The sequence below is a fragment of the Gymnodraco acuticeps genome, unplaced genomic scaffold (assembly GCF_902827175.1).
Source record: "Gymnodraco acuticeps unplaced genomic scaffold, fGymAcu1.1, whole genome shotgun sequence".
In the NCBI taxonomy this organism is placed as follows: Eukaryota; Metazoa; Chordata; class Actinopteri; order Perciformes; family Bathydraconidae; genus Gymnodraco; species Gymnodraco acuticeps.
This window is the reverse complement of record NW_022990940.1, coordinates 49,540-68,949: the sequence shown is the minus strand read 5'-3', so window position 1 is coordinate 68,949 and position 19,410 is coordinate 49,540. Positions and strand designations below refer to the sequence as shown.

Below are 19,410 nucleotides of genomic sequence, written 5' to 3'. Positions count from 1 at the left end.
GAATGCAGGACTTTTACTTGTAACGGAGTACTGCACTCTGGTAGTTATACTTTTACTCTGACAACTTCTCCCACCTCTGCTGAAGAATTATTCCATGGCCCATTCTTATGTGAGTTGAACAGCCTTAGCAGTAGGTGGTGCTAAATGGGGAAGAGAGGAGGGGCCGGGCAGTGACGCTCACATTAACCTGCTGCCTCCTCGGCTTCACACCGACGGACAGGCGGAGGAACCAAACCCCGGCACGGTTAGCAATGAAGTGGTTGCAGTTTTCGCTCCTCGTTGTGGGGCTTTCCTCGCTGTTGTGTGCCTCGTCTGGCGACAACAGTGGAGTGAAGAAAATGAAGATGCAGTTTGCAAATGGACCCTCTTCTCAAGTTTCAAATTTGGTAAGCAAATAAGCGAAAAATGTGGCGAGTCATTGCAAGCTAACCAGCTAAACTCCAAAGCTAACAACATAGCCGAATATAGGCCGAAAATCGATTGAAGCTAAATAGCTAACTAACAGCAGAGTAGTTAATGTAAACATGTTATAGTATAAGAAGCGTTCATATAACTTATTTAGACATTACTTGAACAATGCCCTAAATGCATGTAAAACATGTTGTAGTTTTGGTTTGTGTCACTTCTGAACATTCACCGAAAACATAGCACCGCTTCCGCTGTCAAACCTGCGAGCTAACGTTACATCTTTAGTCGACGGTAACGCTAGGTTGACGTATTTGAATTGTACGGTCAATAATGATTCATTTAAATCTCTGAGTTGATCTTTCTGTAATGATGTATTGCAATCATACATTTACTAAAACCGTGATGATTAGTTAACGCTAGCCTAACTGACGTTAACTAGCTAACACGAGTAAAGGATTTACGATAAAGCGTGCTTGTCGTCACCGTCAAAGAGATATGCTAATAGAGATGTCACATGGTTTTAACATGCTAATGCGCAAGGGTTGTTACTGAAGTAGACAATAACCACGATTTGTCTTTTTAATGTTTGCTTAAACAAATAATGCCACACACAGAGGCATTAGCAATGGGGTGCAAAGTAACGTTACATAAAACCTGGTTCACGTGCTGCTAACTGGAATTGTACCACTACAACTTTACAATAATAAAAAGCAAATATCTTAAAGATAATACTAGGTGGCACATGTGCCATATCTCAAGGTTAAATGGTGAAATTAGCCTTGAGATCATTGTTGTGTTTGTCTTTGAGACTTTGTACATCTGTCTAACACTGATTGTCTTTTCACAGCATTTCCTGAGGGTACAAGCGGGTGTTTGAGGAGTACATGCAGGCCTTGTACCAGCGGTACCCCAGCACATCCGTATTGAAGGGGAGAATTATCTTCCTATCCCCCTCTACAAGTAAGTCAGAGATTATCTGCTTTGTTACAAGTGGATTATATCCGGATTTTTACGAGCAGTCTAAAGGCTGCCTTGGATTAGCTGTTATTCAGCTGAGGATGTGAATTATTTTACAGTCATGCTTATCTTGCCATGTAGTATTTAAACTTAGACATAACTACCATCCCTAAGAACTACAAGTAAGTGAACTTGTGAAGCATCAATGGCTGTAGTTGGATAATTTGCTCTATGCTGATATGCTCTATGCTATACTGATTTGTGTCCCAAATGTTGCAGTTAAATGTGTGGGTGGTGTCAATGCACCCTCGGGGTCCTCATCAGTTGAAGTCTAAACACACTAGAGATCTATTAAAGAAAGGAAACCGTATCACACCCTGGGTTCTATTCCCCAGTTTATATTTTTAGTTTGTTGGCCTGTCTAACTTGTTCTGCCATTAGACGGATAATCCTGTGTACCGTTTGTAGCTCAACCAATTATACATGTTGAAGTTTAAAAGTAGTAAAAAAGGATGCAGGCTCTGTGTTGTAGGTTGTTGTTGATACGTTTGATAGTGTTAAAGCCATATCAAGTTTGTTATTTTAAGTTATACATTTCAGAATCCCAAAATGATCATGTGTGTGTATGGGATGTTTTCTCAATCTTGTGTTTATTCTACACAAAGAAGCCCCACTTCTATTTTTTTTTTTTTAAAGTCACCTCCTACTCTTGGTACAGTGTTGTTTAGGAATAATTGTGTTAATATAATTTGTTAGGTATACTATTGCCATTCTCCATATTTTTTGGACAATATTAAATATACTCTTTCCATTACATTTCAAACAAATATGCTTTCTTAAAAACTGAGAATAATGTGTGTAAAAACCAACATGAACCAAACTGATAATTTTCCTACCTATAAAGTGTATTAATGTTGATATGGAATTGTATTAAAAGCCAGTTTCTTGTTTTTTCCCCCCAGACATTTTGCTTCCTTCCTGTCAGTGGTTCAAACTGCTGGTGATTGGGCTGATCATTATCGGCAGGGACCCATTCGCCCTCATCGGTATGCAGGCACCTGGCGTCTGGAGTGGGGCCAGGGAAACAAGGTAGAGAACTATCTGAGTCACTTATCAGAACATGTGGGTGGTTTAACGCTTTAATTTTCATGTGTAACAATGACTGAAGAGAGAGGGTCAGGATTCTGTGTCTGATGCAGCTGAGCAATGTTCTGTTTAGCACGATAGATGTCACACTCAATCATAGAATGAATATTGAAAATGGAGTAAAGTGAGCTTTAGTTTGCCTCTAATACAGTTTGTGTACACATACACACCTTGCCAGGTGTAAACTCAAACCCATGGGATTTCATTAGCTCACTCAGGGTCTTCAGGCTGTGTTGTTAAGTATTGTTTTGTCTGGTCTGTTGCCAAAGGCTCAGAGGAAGAATGACTGCTCACATCAGATATTTGCAAATAAAACTCTTGTGGCTATTCTTGTGTTTTACCAGCAATGTAAACATGTATTTAGCAAGCATTTGGCATAGATCTGTGTTGCTAATAAATACATTGTTGTTTGTTTTCATCCAAGCCAAAACTTGGTAACTGTTTATGTTCAGTGCACTGCTCTTGTACTGCATACAGTGCACGGACATGTTGGAACATCTATTTTATTTCTTTGCCGAAATGTTAAACTCAAGTTTCTCTCATTCTTCTTTCAGATATATGCATGCATGATGGTGTTCTTCTTCAGCAATATGATTGAAAACCAGTTAATGTCTACAGGAGCTTTTGAAATCACATTAAATGGTGAGTCAGAGCATGGGCTTATTCACTAAAGTCTTTCAAATGATTACAATGAAGTTCTATGGTAATTGAACGAACTGCAGTCAATTACAGTGACGTGTTGCGTTTCCACAGATGTACCAGTGTGGTCCAAACTAGAGTCCGGTCACCTGCCCTCCATGCAGCAGCTTGTGCAAATCCTGGACAACGAGATGAAGATGAACGTTCACATGAACACAGGAACACACCTCCACTCCTAACCCTACTCGTCTAATCCTGGCTAGAGCTAAAAGCCCCTCCATGTAAGTACAGTGGTGTTCATCTCACTGTTCTGCTTATTATACAGCCATTGCTTGTTATCTAGGGATGGGTACCGAGCCCCGGTATTAAACGGGCCCCGGGGCTGAATTATTAAAGACCGTAGTACCGTTAAGCTCCGACGTTATCGGTCCTTTTTAATCGGTACTGGAGACAAGTAAAGACCAGTGTTGGGAACTAACGCGTTACTGTAACCGCCGTTATTTTTGGCAGTAACTAGTACTCTTAACGCATTACTTTTTAAATTCAGTACCTCAGTTACCGTTACTACATGGGCGTTACTCCCGTTACTGCGTTTTTATATAGTCAACAGCCAGGCGAACAGAGATGAGAACTGTACAGTAGGCTACTTGAGTAAATGTACTTAGATACTTCCTGTGTCACATGCGGAGACGGGCTGTGGGCGTGTTTGTGTTGTTTACTAACAAGACTATCATGGCGGCGGCGGAGCTCAAGTCTAGTTTCTCCACCTGGAGATATTCTCACTATTTCACTTTTTGTCGAGCACAAAGAAAAGAACGTTTTAGTTAAATGTAAGTTGTGTCTTGGCGGGTCAAATATCCTATCTACTGCCCAAACCAGTAATTCACATCTGCAAAAACAACGTGCTGGGACGAAGCTAGTAACTAAGACCCGGCACAGACCCAGACTCAGCCGACGCCATTCCACCTCCACCTAAGCAACAGCGTCTGGATTTTAACCAAAGGACTGCTAGCCAGGGGAAAGTCGATAAAGCCATTGCACGGTATGTTGGAGAACACATGCAGGCTATTGCTACAGTGGAGTCACCCGCTTTCAGGGAGCTAGTTAGCATGATAGCATGTCCGGGCGGCACACGGCATATGGGACGGAACACTTTTTCCAACTACCTGGAGAAAGAATATACAAAAATGGAAAGCCAGCTAATATCGATGCAATCCAGATTGCATATAATGCATGTCAAGTTGATCAACAGATTGTATTATTCTCCAATGCAATAACAGTACTGAAATGAAGGCTATAAGCAGGGCTGCACATAACTGGTGCGCAGGTGCACCTCCGCCAAAAAAAGAGCACCGTGTCATTTGAAAAAAGGCGCATTTGCGTACCAACATTGAGAGAGAGAGAAATATATTTGCGAGTTGCATATGAATCTATGATATGAACTCAGCCCGTAGCACTGGCGTAATAGATGTTCGCCTAGGGCGCCAGATCCGGGGAGGCGCTGCGCTGGCAGCTCTGGGAGGGAAAAAAACATTTTTGACCGTTGGGGCTCATCCTAATTTTCGGCCTTGATGTAACAATATTCACAATTAAGTAAATGTACACCCTTTTCACCCCGGTTACACGTTTCATTTGCCCTGTACGATGGGCGCTGTAAGTGATGAAAATGGGGGATCTTAGCTTATCTGGCGCCCGCAGCTCACAGACAAAGTGCGAGTGAGCGTGGGAGAGAGGGAGGGCGCACCGGTACCGGCGCTGTTGTTATTAGAATCTGGTGCCGTGCTAGCTGCTCTAACGGATATAAGAAGAAGATGTTTCTACAACAATGTGGAGGGAGAGTCCTCTCCAGTCAGACTGAGAGGCTGATGACTACAGCTCAGTGAGGTAAAGGACTCTGAGTGTTTAGATAGTTCACTTTAGTCTAAGTTCAAACGGTTTGGTCACTATTTATGTAAACACATATTTCCAAGGCACTCCTTTATAATTATTGAGATAAACAGGTTTGAAATCATTCCAATGTATACTATAGGACAGTAACCAAAAATATCCTTTAAAACTGGAGATAAAAAAAAATGCATAAATAAATAAATGTTAAGGTAAAATAAGATATGAATGAACAACACAAATAAAATAAGTTACATTAATTTGTTATTGGCTATGGTAGGTTATTGGTTATGTTCACATACTTATTTGATTACATCCACTTATCTAAGATGACAACAGAGACTTTCGACCCAAACCCAGCTGTTGACTTGTGGATGCAAGCAGCTAATCACAGACTCAACCAGAGAGGAAGTAGTAGGCCTACATCATCAGCTACCATGTCTGACAGAGAGGAAGACAGTGAGGAGAACAGTCAGGAGGGAAGTGATGACAGCTTGTAGGATTACTGGTCGTGCTAATGTTGTCCTTGTGTTCACCGCTGTATGTGTGTTCTGTGTTCACCTCTGCATGTGTGTTCTGTGTTCACCTCTGCACGTGTGTTCTGTGTTCACCTCTGTATGTGTGTTCTGTGTTCACCTCTGCATGTGTGTTCTGTGTTCACCTCTGCATGTGTGTTCTGTGTTCACCTCTGCACGTGTGTTCTGTGTTCACCTCTGTATGTGTGTTCAGTGTTCACCTCTGCATGTGTGTTCAGTGTTCACCTCTGCATGTGTGTTCTGTGTTCACCTCTGCATGTGTGTTCTGTGTTCACCTCTGCACGTGTGTTCTGTGTTCACCTCTGTACGTGTGTTCAGTGTTCACCTCTGCATGTGTGTTCTGTGTTCACCTCTGCATGTGTGTTCTGTGTTCACCTCTGCACGTGTGTTCTGTGTTCACCTCTGTACGTGTGTTCAGTGTTCACCTCTGCATGTGTGTTCAGTGTTCACCTCTGCATGTGTGTTCTGTGTTCACCTCTGCATGTGTGTTCTGTGTTCACCTCTGCATGTGTGTTCTGTGTTCACCTCTGTATGTGTGTTCTGTGTTCACCTCTGCATGTGTGTTCAATGCCGTGTGTCTGGCAAATAAAGTCAAGACCCCCTCAAAAGTTACAGTTTATTTCATTTTAAGGATGAGCACCAAGCAACATCTCCAGGTGCTCCTTTGAGAACCAGGGCAAACAAGTTATGTGCACCCCTGGCTATAAGGGCATTAATGGGAGCCCTTTTTTTAAGTAACTAAAAAGTTACTTTTTACAGTAACGCATTACTTTTTGGTGTAAGTAATCAGTAAAGTAACTGAGTTACTTTTGAAATGAAGTAACTAGTAATGGTAACTAGTTACTCGTTTTCAGTAACTAGCACAACACTGTGTAAAACATGTCGTATGTATTATTGCTACACAAACATTATATTGCCGTTTTAGTGTCGCCAACTCCGTTTCTAATACGCAAAAAGACTGCAAAATGCGTCTATGATTATTTTAGTATTTTCAATCTTTCCAATCCAGATGAGAGATCTCTCTCCCCCGCCTGCTTGGGAGGGGGTGGGGCAGTTTACATACACGTAGCTGCTACATGCAGCAACACACACACACACGGAGGAGAACGTGCTCTGAGGTGTGGTTCAACTTTACCTGTCTCGATGTGGACAATGCTCGTTGCCAAAAGTGCAATAAGAATTTAGCATGTAAGGGCGGTAACTCGAGCAATTTGTCTAAACATTTAGCAAAAGTGCACCACATCCAGACGGAGGAATGCACCGGGTTCGACTGTCTTTCTAGCAGCTCTGTAGCCCCATCCACGAGTAACGTTTCCACGTCAGGTGTTATGTATGCTAGCAGCAACACACGGAGTTAACTCAATGATACAAACATGGGTTAATGATTAGAGGAAACTGAGTTATTTAGTTTGTTAGTTTCAGCTATTCTGTTTACAATTCTGTCATCACATTATTTAATATGATTTGTTAAAACATTGTTGTTTATTTTGATGTGAAATATTATTTATTTAATTTAAATAAAAAGCAATGTTAGTTTTGTTCACAATTAGTTTAGTTGGTTTACCTTGTTTTTTCCTCTAAAAGACCGGATCGATAAGCGGTATCGATAAAAGTAGTTGTACTGTTTAAACTTTAACGATACCCATCCCTATTGTTATCTGATTTTCTTGTTGTGAGTTATATTGGCCATTTGTTTGACTTTGATCTGCTTCCTCTGTCTTCCTGTGTAGGTTTGAGGTGGGATCCTCTCTGGGCTGTGAAGTGATGTTTATGAAGGTCTGTGCTGAAAGCAGGAAAACTGCTAGCACTGACTGGATGTCCCCATCAACCTTCACCATGCCCATTGGAGATATCCCGCCCCTGACGCCAGAGTGGGATCCATGGCAACAGTGCCGGCCAATTTGTTTTGTTTTTGTCATCTTCTTGTTCCATTCAAACTACTGCAGATTTCATCCAGATGACCTCAGTGGTCCCATAAGGAGAGATTTAACATTGATTATCATAGTCTTTAACCTATTGCATACAACTGATCCATGTGATTTAAAACGTGTTCTTTGTACCACTGAGCCACATGTAGAGTTTTCAAGTTACTTGTTCTAAACCTAGCTTAACCCTGTAGAACATGCAACACTGGCATCATTGTTGTGGAAATAACATTGGGAAATTGTTGTCTTGGTATGATTTCTGAATATTTTTTATATTTGCATAACTTGAAGGAAGCTGAAAGAAGATTAAACATATTGTAACTATTTAACTGTGAGGCTCTGGTGTTGTGTTGTGGTTTACTGATGTGCTGGTCTGTGTTACGAATGATGCAACCTATTACTTTTAGAAGAGATGTTGGATGATGTGCCCTCAAGGTGTTAAGTTATCTGAGAGAAAAAGTAGTTAATCTAAATGAATGCCTGAGAGATACTGCTCTTTTTGTCTTGATGGCCTGCTTGCTTACAGCCATGAGTGCACTTTAAAGCCATCTGCTCCACTCTAATGTTATTAAGAAGACCTGAGGATCCAAGCTTATGTGATTAGAACACAAAGCAGATTAGCCTTGACAATACAAGACTAAAACATAGTGACGTCAGAGGCAACCGGCAACGCTTGTTGATTTTTGGATAATCCAAACTATAGGGCAACATCCCATTATGTAATTAAGTTGATCCCATGAGAGCTTTTTTGCTGTTACAGGTGTTTAAAAAAGCCTCATAATAATGGGTTATGGGTCAGATCATTTGAAAGGGTATGACCAGTGTAAAAGTCTAGTGTGAGAATGCTTTGCTAATGTTATTTAGAGCTAATTTGTTTAGTTTTTTTCAGATTCTGTTGTGTGGTCTCAAATACCATTATTGAGAAAGAAAAGTCCTGTTTGAGCAAATGTGGTGGAAATGCTCTCCTAACTTTTGAAATCCCATAGGAGCCATTAGGTTGTATAAAAGACACCAGTGCTTTTTTGCAAGAAGATGACAAGGGTCTGATATTATTTAGACCCTCCTATTCCCTATGGGACTTCTACCCACATTAATGCAGAACAAGGTTTTTGAATGCTTTCTGTTGTATGACCTTGATTATATAATAATAATAATACATTACATTTGTATAGCACATTACAAGAGGAAGAAGGGGGTGGGGGTGTGAAATGGTAATTTTTGAACGCTTTTTTACAAGATAACAATTGTTGGCATTTTGAATGTGCCATACTTTTTATCAATGGCAAAGTTGCGATCATTGTGTCACCGATTACTTTATTACTGGCAGACAATCTTGACATCCTTTGAGAAAGGCTGTCTCACTCATCACATCAGTACTGACTTCTAGAAGCCTCTGGGCGATAACATGAGGTGAGGGGCTTATGTGATTTTCAGCAGATGGGGATGTGAAGGCGTCATCAGGTACCGGTGGAGAATCTGGAAAGCCTGATGAATCCTAACCTTGGCTGCCAACACATACAGCTCCTCCTTTGATATTGACGGCCCTGAAGCATCGCTGCCTGTTGCACATTCACACTGGAGGGAAACAAAGATTGAAGCAGAATTGGCGATGCAAGCAACTGCAAGATGAATAGGCAGAAAAAACATTTGTTAGAAAAACATAGCTTCACCTGAGCGCAGCAGGCACCAACTCTGAACCTTGCCTGTTGGCCTTTTGCCAGGAAGGTAACAAACACCTTTTCCTTCCCAAGGATTCGGACCCCAATCGTTTTGTTGAGGGACAGGAAGACGGGATGCAGGGGAGTGGGGATGAGGCTCGGACTGTTCCAGCTCCACCGATGAACCCTGGCACCAGCTTCATCCAAACACTGACCGCCGGCACTGTTTAAAGTCAGCCTGCAACAACAACAACACACACACATGGAATTAGTATTATAAGCTTTTCTAAACCATCCATGTCATTCCCCCATTTGTATAGAACAGGATGTTCTACAGTCTGATGCATAGCGTATAACTCTTGCGTTAAAGCATTGACTGACCTGCTATGGTTAAGATTATGATAAGGCCTCTGGCAGCGAGTCTTTCAAGAGTTTTTGCCATGTTTCCCAATTCATGGTTTTTCCTTTAGCCACCGCCAACTTTTATTTACCTTAATATTGAATGAATATTTCACCCCAACATCTTTTTTTATTTCAAAATTATTACTTCTTGGTAACCACAATTCTGGAAGAATAACAATTGTTGCCTATATTGTGAAAGATGATTTATAAAACTGAATATTCTTGATGAATTTAAGTAAATGAAGGCCACGCTCACAACAGCAAAACTATAAACTTCTGATAAAAAAAACTCTCACACAACGTGAAATATAATCCTAATCCTATTTATTTAGTCGTATGTTTAATAAACCTATTTTCCGGATTGGAATTGCTTGTTCACAAAAGCGGCTTGTAATTTTTTTTATCTTGGAGGTAACACGTGATAAGTAATGGATATACAAATATCATTTAAGGCAAGTATTGCTTTGAAATATATATTCATTCTAAACATTTTAATTAAATAAATAATATATACATATACTTTTCTTTGTACCATATGTTCCCATTGCTGTGATAACATGTCGCCCTGCCGTCAGACTGGAACATGGCTCTCATCGATGGACTGGAGGCATCGCTGTCATCGTACACAATGCAGACTCTCCCATTTTCTGCAGTGACCATGACAACCAGAGCCAAGAGGCCTGAGGGATAGCTGTTAACATGACGATAAGGATGGGAACATCCACTGTATGTAGTATTGCATGCACACTCTCTTGGGCTCCTTGCAAGACCCACTGGAAATCTGGTCACATTATACAAATCTATGCATTGTGAGTGGATACAAGGCCTGAGCAGAGCCATCAGGGAACACGGTAAGAAAGGTCCTGCCATTGGAGTATTTCTTCTGAAGAGGTTCTGCCCTGTCCTGTAAACATGGACAAATAAACAAATCAAATACTTTAATGTTAATCAACATTTACAACAAAAAGGCTACATTATAAAATTAGGCAACTGAGAGTCCAACTAAAAAAGCTACTGCTTTTTGGGAAGTTAGAATAAAGTATCTTTGGGACCTGAGCTATATTAGGGACTACAAATCAGGAAGACATTTCAGTATCTGCTTCTATAATTTCAGTGTCAGTGTCTTGCCTACTTTATGAAAGCACAAGATTAGATTGCTAAAGTAACCCTGTCAAAAGCCATACATGTTTATACCCAGAAATATTTAACCCTATTCACAATAAATAAATGTTAAAAGAAAAATACAGCTTTAAAACTGCTATTGTGTAGTTTTATGTATTGATCAGACACAGGGTGACAACAGGGGGGCAGTGTATATGGGTAAATATAATATACAGAATGAAGTCCTCCTGAATCAATACAAATAAATTAGGATTATTTGTTAGTTTTCCAATAAAGGTTAGGTATTCTTAGCACTGACTTTAATAAGAGAATACACAATAGCATATTGTGGGTACCTGATAATGACATATGCCAAACTGTAGTTGCTTGTGGTCACAAAAAAGGATCAACACCTGCTCCTCTTCCTGTTTTATTTTCAATTCCTTTTCAGCATCGCTACAAGGACAAACTGTCCAACATCCTTCTCCTGGAGCACGAGAGAGCCGGAAGCTAAGGACCTTTGATGTTGGGGGAACTAAACAACAGCACAGGACAAACTCTATCAGCCTCACAAATCCATTTAATGTCACAAAGAGAGCTCTTGCAATGCCTGTTTGTGCTTATCAATCATGACTGGGTGAACAGATTAAAAGCTGTCAATGCGTTACGTAAACTCAGCTGTTACTCACAGGTTTCTGCCCCCGGTAGTTGGATTGAGTAATCATCGTATATTCTTAATTCTGATCGTTCTCTAATGAAGCATAAACATTACAGTATAAAGATAGCAGTTTAATTTATTTTTCTGTTGCTGTGTAATGGATTTAAAATCATTTTAAGACGCAAAGTTGTACCTGAGTCCACCCAGTAAGTCCATGATGAACTTGTTGTTATCCTCCATCTCCTTGCCTTGTAAGAGAAGCTCCCCCTTTACTGTTCCAGGCTTGTCTCTCGGTGACGATGGAGTAAGAGTCCTCAGGTCACATCTGCCCTCAACCAAACATCTCTGCTTTGCCAGCATCTTACACAGCTGCTGCCGCTGAGCACAGCAGAACAGTGGCATTGACTAAGATGAAAATGAAAGAGGATACAAGGAGGTAAACGGTTCATCAGGTGTATTTGGGGATTTATTTTCCTGTGTTAATTTGTTTGTTACCTCAGGTTCCTGAGTCCATGTTAGATCCAGTGAAGGTTGGCCCTTTCCTCCACAGAACTCACACCTTACTGGGTATTCTGTCACAGGTTGGGACTGGACAAACAAGTGTTATATTGAAATAATCAGTAACATAAATTCATGTAGATTGGAGTTCACAACAGTAGGTAGAAACGTGATCTCTTTTACCGCTGGAAGAATGGTTGTTAGGTTTATCCTGTTGTCAGACTCCCGGTTATACCTCAGAACTCCTGCTGCTCTGAGACAATAGGTGGGAGGGTCCCTGACATACTGTGGACAGCCCTCTGCTCTCCTCTTACCAAAGAAAAACACAAATCTATTAAAGTTAACAAGTAATAAATCAAAAGCTTTAACAAATTCAATATACAGTGATTAAAACAGAGCTGAAAAGCAAAATCGATTGTGTATTTTCAACTACTTGATCCGTCTTACTTTGTCATCCAGGGCAGATAGTGGCTCACTGATATCGTGTTCTAATGTAGAAGCAGGGTCTAATGGTAAAACACAATTTACTGTTGAATCAAGTCCTACTAAGATAAGTAAACACTGGCCTGCTTTTTTTATTTAATCATCGTTGTGATTGGAGCAGACTTACAGGAAGAGCTAGATGTCATGTCTTCTGACTGCAGTAAAGTCACTGCTTTCGAATATTTTTCCCACGAAGGTATTCAGTATTTACTGCTTCTGTAAGGTGCATCTCCTGGTGAAGACGAATATATACAGTAAATAAATTAGGTGGCAATAACATGAAAAATATCTCAAAGACTCTAAGTCACATATATTTATTATAAACATTTATGCAGCAGAATCAGTATCACATTTACAAGAAAAATATCATAAATTATCATGTTGAAAAGGGCACAGAGAAAGGTCATAAAAACAGATATGAGATTAGGCAATGCCTGCATGAAATGTTTCAATTGAAAACATTGTAAATTATAAGCTTTAGTTTGATTGAAAATTATGAAAATGAGAATAGCAAACTGACAACAAAAAAAAGAAATATGTACACTTAAGGTAATGCACTCACCCCAACACCTCACACTTTTTGTTGTCAGTTACCTTGGAGACAAAGCTGCCTGAAGCAATGTGTTACTGTAATAGCATACCTTGTTTTGGTCGCTGGACTACTGGTATTAATATCCACGTGTATTATGAAACACAATTGTAATATGTTGCATAATACTTTCAAAGTGCAGATTATATAGTCTTTGTCAGCAGGAAAAATATGAATCCTGAATTATTATGTACAGTTTATGTCAAGGTTCAAGTAAAAAATAAGCAAAATAAAGATTTATTTTTGAATATTTCTAAAGCGATCCTTTTTATTGGTGAATTCTGAAATGTAGTGCTAACCATTTCACTGTGAATCTAGTTTGTGATGCCACAATCAATAAAGTAAAGAAGATTTGGAAATATAGACAAAGAATACGAACAAACCTCACCTCAAGATTCATTCCGTAGCTGTTCAGTGCTTGCTCTGCAGATGGAGTTTGCCCAGTTGCACATGTTCAAATTTCCTTTTTCTTCTAAATACAAATTTGAGCTCCAAATGATAACAATGGCGTTCACAACAGAAGTTGACAAAACAGTGTAATCTTAAATAAGTAAATGTTCTTGAGCTTCTGATCATACCACATTATATAACCTTGTGATAATTCATTTTAGGAGGGAGGAGTACACTTTGTACTCATTAGATTTATTGTAAATAACATAATGTCTAAAGTGTATACATTACACGTACATAGGTTACACCATTTCTCTATTTCTCAGAAAGATGGCAGAGTGGTTGTGTTTTACCCTTATGTTGGTGAGATGGGCCAGAATGAACCTCTCAGTTAGACAGCTAGACTATTGGCAACCTTAACACAACCCAGGTGGATCCAATAACAGCTTGATTGCTTGTCGCAGCACCTGCTTGATGCTTAAATAGCAGCTCTTCACATCAGCAGTCATGTCCAACAGGATGATACACACAGGAAAGAGAAAATGCGCTGGTGGTTACCTGGCTGCAGCTGTTATTCTGACGTGTTATTTTGCGCAAACTATAGACTGTTATCGTCTGAAGAAAACAGAAAGAAGAGAAGGGCGAAAATATGCAGATACAACAAATGGGTTCCAAGAGGGGACAATTGTTTTCGGGAGAGAATTTGAAAAAGGATCAGGACTTGATTCTCAAGTCACAGACGGGACCAAGAAGTCATCCTCAAACGCTTATGAGGAGGATGAAGGTGCTTATCAAGGAGACTTTGCAGGTACAAATGTTTTGATTACATAATGAAGGGTTTGTTGTTTTTGCTTGAATTGTTTTGCTTCTCTTTTAAAGTACAAATTATTTAAAAAAAATATATATATATTATATTGGCCTTCAGGCTGGATGAGCCCAACACAAGTCGCCAGTCCAAAAGACTCGTCATGGATGAGCATGTCTCCCTCACTGCAGTGTGGTTTGGGCCGGATGAAGTTCAGAGTGGTGGAACCAGGAGCATCACAATTTGCGGTAGAACAAGGTAAATGAATATCCTAAATGTAGACTTGATTTATCTCTACCAATGATATAAACACTGAACTGTTTTACCCCACAGGAAATGCACCTCCAATGCCTCTGTCCCAGGTCCCGTCTACCTGTGGCTACAGCATGCAGAGGAACTCCCATGCACTTGAAATGTTGGTTCCCTATGATGGCTGCAACATGGTTCAAGAGGTAATGTGAAACTGATTTAAAGAGTGAGGAAGTGAGTTTAAAAAAACGATGGCTAGTGCTGTGAATTGTTATAGTTATGAATGGTGTAACGAGAGCCAACAAAATAAAATGTTTAATCTGCATCATCTTGATCTCAAGAGAAAATGTGTTTTTCAACTTTTCAAATGCGAGTTTTTTTCCGCTTGCTTTCAAATGTACTGATTAACTATGTTTTTTGGATGGGGGGATCGACATTCAAATATGTTGCATCATGATGATCTATTCAGAAAATATAGCATGAGATTAATCTTTTGCCTTGTACAGTCGGATTGTAACATTGACAGGTCTGTGTGATTCCTTGCTGTTTCTAATTGTATGTTTTTCTCCCAAAGGGTGGAAGTTATGTACTCCCGATGCGTTGGCAAGGAATTCCAGTCTCTCTCTGGTGTTCCAAACCTGCCTCCCCTCCTGCCTCACCTCCTGCTGCACCTCCTGCTTCCAAAACGATTTCCCCCCATTCCCCTGTAGCTCAGATGCCTCAATACCCTCAGATGCCTCAATACCCTCAGATGCCTCAAAACCCTTGGATGCCTCAATACCCTAAGATGCCAGAAGCAACGACCACACGGCCTACAACTGCAAAGGCGACTCAAATTCCTAAAATTCCTGCACTGCCTCTGATGCCTCAAAACCCTTGGATGCCTCAAAACCCTCAGATGCCTTGGATGCCTCAAAACCCTCAGATGCCTTGGATGCCTCAAAACCCTCAGATGCCTTGGATGCCTCAAAACCCTCAGATGCCTTGGATGCCTCAAAACCCTCAGATGCCTTGGATGCCTCAAAACCCTCCGATGCCTCAAAACCCTAAGATGCCAGAGGCAACGACCACACGCCCTACAACTGCAAAGGCGACTCAAATTCCTTCACTGCCTCTGAAGCCTCAAACCCCTTGGATGCCTCAATACCCTCCGATGCCTCAAAACCCACTGATGCCTCAAAACCCACTGATGCCTCAAAACCCACTGATGCCTCAAAACCCACTGATGCCTCAAAACCCTTGGATGCCTCAAACCCCACTGATGCCTCAAAACCCACTGATGCCTCAAAACCCACTGATGCCTCAAAACCCGCTGATGCCTCAAAACCCACTGATGCCTCAAAACCCACTGATGCCTCAAAACCCTCTGATGCCTCAATACCCTCTGATGCCTTGGATGCCTCAATACCCTCCGATGCCTCAATACCCTCCGATGCCTCAAACCCCTAAGATGCCAGAGGCAACGACCACACGGCCTACAACTGCAAAGGCGACTCAAATTCCTAAAATTCCTGCACTGCCTCTGATGCCTCAAAACCCTCAGATGCCTTGGATGCCTCAAAACCCTCAGATGCCTTGGATGCCTCAAAACCCTCAGATGCCTTGGATGCCTCAAAACCCTCCGATGCCTCAAAACCCTAAGATGCCAGAGGCAACGACCACATGCCCTACAACTGCAAAGGCGACTCAAATTCCTTCACTGCCTCTGAAGCCTCAAAACCCTCTGATGCCTCAAAACCCTCTGATGCCTCAAACCCCTTGGATGCCTCAATACCCTCCGATGCCTTGGATGCCTCAATACCCTCCGATGCCTCAAAACCCTAAGATGCCAGAGGCAACGACCACACGCCCTACAACTGCAAAGGCGACTCAAATTCCTTCACTGCCTCTGAAGCCTCAAAACCCTCTGATGCCTCAAAACCCTCTGATGCCTCAAACCCCTTGGATGCCTCAATACCCTCCGATGCCTTGGATGCCTCAATACCCTCCGATGCCTCAAAACCCTAAGATGCCAGAGGCAACGACCACACGCCCTACAACTGCAAAGGCGACTCAAATTCCTTCACTGCCTCTGAAGCCTCAAAACCCTCTGATGCCTCAAAACCCTCTGATGCCTCAAACCCCTTGGATGCCTCAATACCCTCCGATGCCTTGGATGCCTCAATACCCTCCGATGCCTCAAAACCCTAAGATGCCAGAGGTAACGACCATACGGCCTACAACTGCAAAGGCGACTCAAATTTCTTCACTGCCTCGGATGCCTCAAAACCCTCGGATGCCTCAAAACCCTCAGATGCCTCAATACGCTCAGATGCCGTTTCCACGATATATGCCGATGTATCCTCCCTTTCATCCTCTTTATCCAGCTACAAAGCCAAAACCTACTGCGACAACACCAACTACAACTAAACCAAAGGCGAAAAATCCCTCATCGCAGCTTCCACCATCTATGCCTTACTATCATCTTTACCCTATGATCCCTCCCTATCCCCAATATCCAACCACTCCTACAACTGTGAAACCAGATCACCCGCCCATTCTGGCACCCCATTCTCCTTTTCATCCCCATGTTCACTTGTCCATACCATTGCTGCCTCCTTTTCCTCCTCCACGCTACCTTACTTAAACAGTTCTAATAAAAGTTTTGAACAGGGACGCTTTTATAGTTTGTGCTTTTGTTAACCCTCAACTACCCAAGATACTTTTTATTCCAGGCTCTTCAAGAAGTCTCATTTGGTTTGTGAATGAGTGAACAGTCCATATTGAGAAAATGACATTTAATTTAAACCGAAAAGTTGTGCTGACAAACTATTAACTTGAAGTGCACACTTTAAATTCTTACATTTATAAATGTAATTCATTTGAAGTGTGGCGTTGTGTCCACATGGTATCATTGCTCAACCATTTCTTATAGGTTTTGAATTGGAACATTTTGTGTTCACACTAGCTTTCCTTGTGTGAACAAGCTTTAAAAGGGTTGTGTTTTCTCTTTTTGGTTTTGTAAACTGGAGTAAGCATTACTAAATATTTGGTCAACCACTAGGTCATAAGTGTTCAAACTACACATGTAGATGTTATATTATAAAAGTAGCCTTTATACAACTAAAAATGACTTCACAGGTGAGATCCTTAACCATTCAAGTGAAATGTCAACAATGATCGAAGCAAAACCTTTTATCCTACAGGGTGTCCTTAACACCTGTGTATTGTTTCTTTCAAATTATGGATCTAACCATGAAATGACATCTTTGGTCCAAGTCAGGCTGGGACACTGATGCATGTTTGATTGATTGAAAAGTTTATTAACAGCTTGTATATTGGGTACAGTACAGTACAGCTCAAAACATACAATTGTTAAGGGGATGCAGACCAGAGAAAGACTTTCGTCTTGTTTACATCAGGGTCCCCCATTTCCAATTAATGTCATTTAAGACATATTTGACATACAGATGGCTTATTTACAATTTACATACAGGTGGTTTTTTTACATACAGATTGCTTATTTACAATTTTCATTTTAGATTTCGTTCTAATACATCCTAACCGGACATTTAAGACATACCAAGTCTAAAGATATACAGTTAGTAACAGAGTCTAAAATGCGAGAATATACATAGATGGGGGGGGGAAGCTGTCCATTGAACGACGGGTTGAGATTTGTACCATTACCGGGGCCAGTTTTGCAATGCTCTCCCCCGAAGGTGCTCTTTAAGAGAGGTTTTGAAGGTAAGTATAGTTTTACTTTCCTTTACAGTTGTGGGAAGAGCGTTCCACCTTGATGTGGCATAATTGCGAAACGTGTATTCCCCCTTTTTTGTGCCAAATCTGGGTTTCACATGATTTGTGGAGCTCCCTCTGGTGTTATGATCATGGTATTCCTTGACCTTTGGGAAGAATTTTGACATGTACATGGGTACCATAGAGGTGTAGTGGATCTTGTAGACCAGTCCCATTGCAAGTAGCTGTACTCTGTCGTCTACTCTAAGCCATCCTAGGTTGTCAAAGTGGGCAGAGGTGAGGTGGGTTCTAGATGAAAGGTCAAGCAGTAGTCTGACCAGTTTATTTTGCGATGTTTTATTTTTAGCGCCTTAGAGGTGCTATGGTACCATGACGTGCAAGCATAGTCATAGTACCCTTGAATGAGTGCTCCTGACAGAGTTTTCAGGGTGTTTTTGTTTACCAGAGAGGAGATCCGGTATAGGAATCTAGTTCTTTGATTGACTTTTTTTATTACATTGGATGCCATTTTGTCACAGGAGTGGTTTGCCTCAAGAATAGATCCTAGGTATGTAATTTCCTTCTTACTTGTGACAATAATGTCGCCCACTGCAACTGAGAAGTCGTCGGATTTGCTGAGATTATGTTTCGAACCGAAGAGAATGGACTCTGTTTTATCCAGGTGTAATGATAATTTATTATCGGCGAGCCACGTGCAGATTCTGCCGAGCTCGGAGCTGAGGGTTTTTTCAACCTGCAACCTGTTCCTGTAAGAGACCAGCAGGGCTGAGTCGTCCGCGAACAGGAACAAGTTGCAGTCACATGCTGATGACATGTCATTTACATAAATTAGGAACAGTAACGGACCTAATATGCTTCCTTGTGGAACACCACAGCTCACTGGGAGGGGGGGGGGACAGAGTACCGTTTACCTCCACCATCTGTTGTCTCCCCTCCAGGTAAGATTGCATCCAGCTCACCGATAGTTTATCAAAACCAATTGCTTTTAGCTTGTCAATCAGAATGGGGTGATTGACAGTGTCGAAAGCCTTTTGTAGGTCCAGCATCACCATGCCGCAGTACTTGCCCTCGTCCACCTCTTGTTTGATGTGGTCGCTCAAATAAAGAAGGCATGTGTCAGTGGAGTGGGATGTTCTAAAGCCAGATTGAAATTCATAGATTAGTTTCTTTTCCGCGAGGTACTTTTCGACCTGTTCATATACTATTTTTTCCATGACTTTCGAGATGGAGGTAAGTATAGAAACAGGGCGGTAGTTGCCTGGGTCCAATTTGCTGCCCTTTTTGTGCAGGGGGGTTACTCTTGCAATTTTGAAGTCTTTGGGTACTTTTCCCTGTTTTATGGAG

The 19,410-nt window shown here is 41.2% G+C and overlaps 3 protein-coding genes across 3 annotated transcripts; 2 read left to right on the top strand and 1 right to left on the bottom strand.

Annotated features, from left to right (window-relative positions):
• Window positions 1-118: 118 nt before the first annotated feature.
• LOC117558369 (thioredoxin reductase-like selenoprotein T1a) lies at window positions 119-7,824 on the top strand. Its single transcript, XM_034234532.1, is given in 10 exon segments — window positions 119-362; window positions 364-386; window positions 1,256-1,322; window positions 1,325-1,368; window positions 2,328-2,352; window positions 2,354-2,432; window positions 2,435-2,454; window positions 3,066-3,153; window positions 3,265-3,431; window positions 7,301-7,824. Coding segments are annotated over 9 exon segments (582 nt in total). The 5' UTR covers window positions 119-251; the 3' UTR covers window positions 3,390-3,431; window positions 7,301-7,824.
• Window positions 7,825-8,804: 980 nt separating this feature from the next.
• LOC117558335 (glutamate-rich protein 6-like) lies at window positions 8,805-13,284 on the bottom strand. The gene is given in 11 exon segments (XM_034234452.1): window positions 8,805-8,905; window positions 8,908-9,070; window positions 9,166-9,391; window positions 10,088-10,246; window positions 10,377-10,459; window positions 11,013-11,191; window positions 11,346-11,407; window positions 11,508-11,719; window positions 11,810-11,902; window positions 11,996-12,121; window positions 13,273-13,284. Coding segments are annotated over 11 exon segments (1,416 nt in total).
• A 359-nt stretch (window positions 13,285-13,643) lies between these two features.
• LOC117558430 (extensin-like) lies at window positions 13,644-16,976 on the top strand. Its single transcript, XM_034234628.1, has 4 exons — window positions 13,644-14,082; window positions 14,200-14,337; window positions 14,413-14,531; window positions 14,903-16,976. The coding sequence occupies exons 1-4, from the start codon at window positions 13,782-13,784 to the stop codon at window positions 16,952-16,954; spliced, it is 2,610 nt and encodes an 869-aa protein (XP_034090519.1). The 5' UTR covers window positions 13,644-13,781; the 3' UTR covers window positions 16,955-16,976.
• The last annotated feature ends 2,434 nt before the right edge of the window (window positions 16,977-19,410 follow it).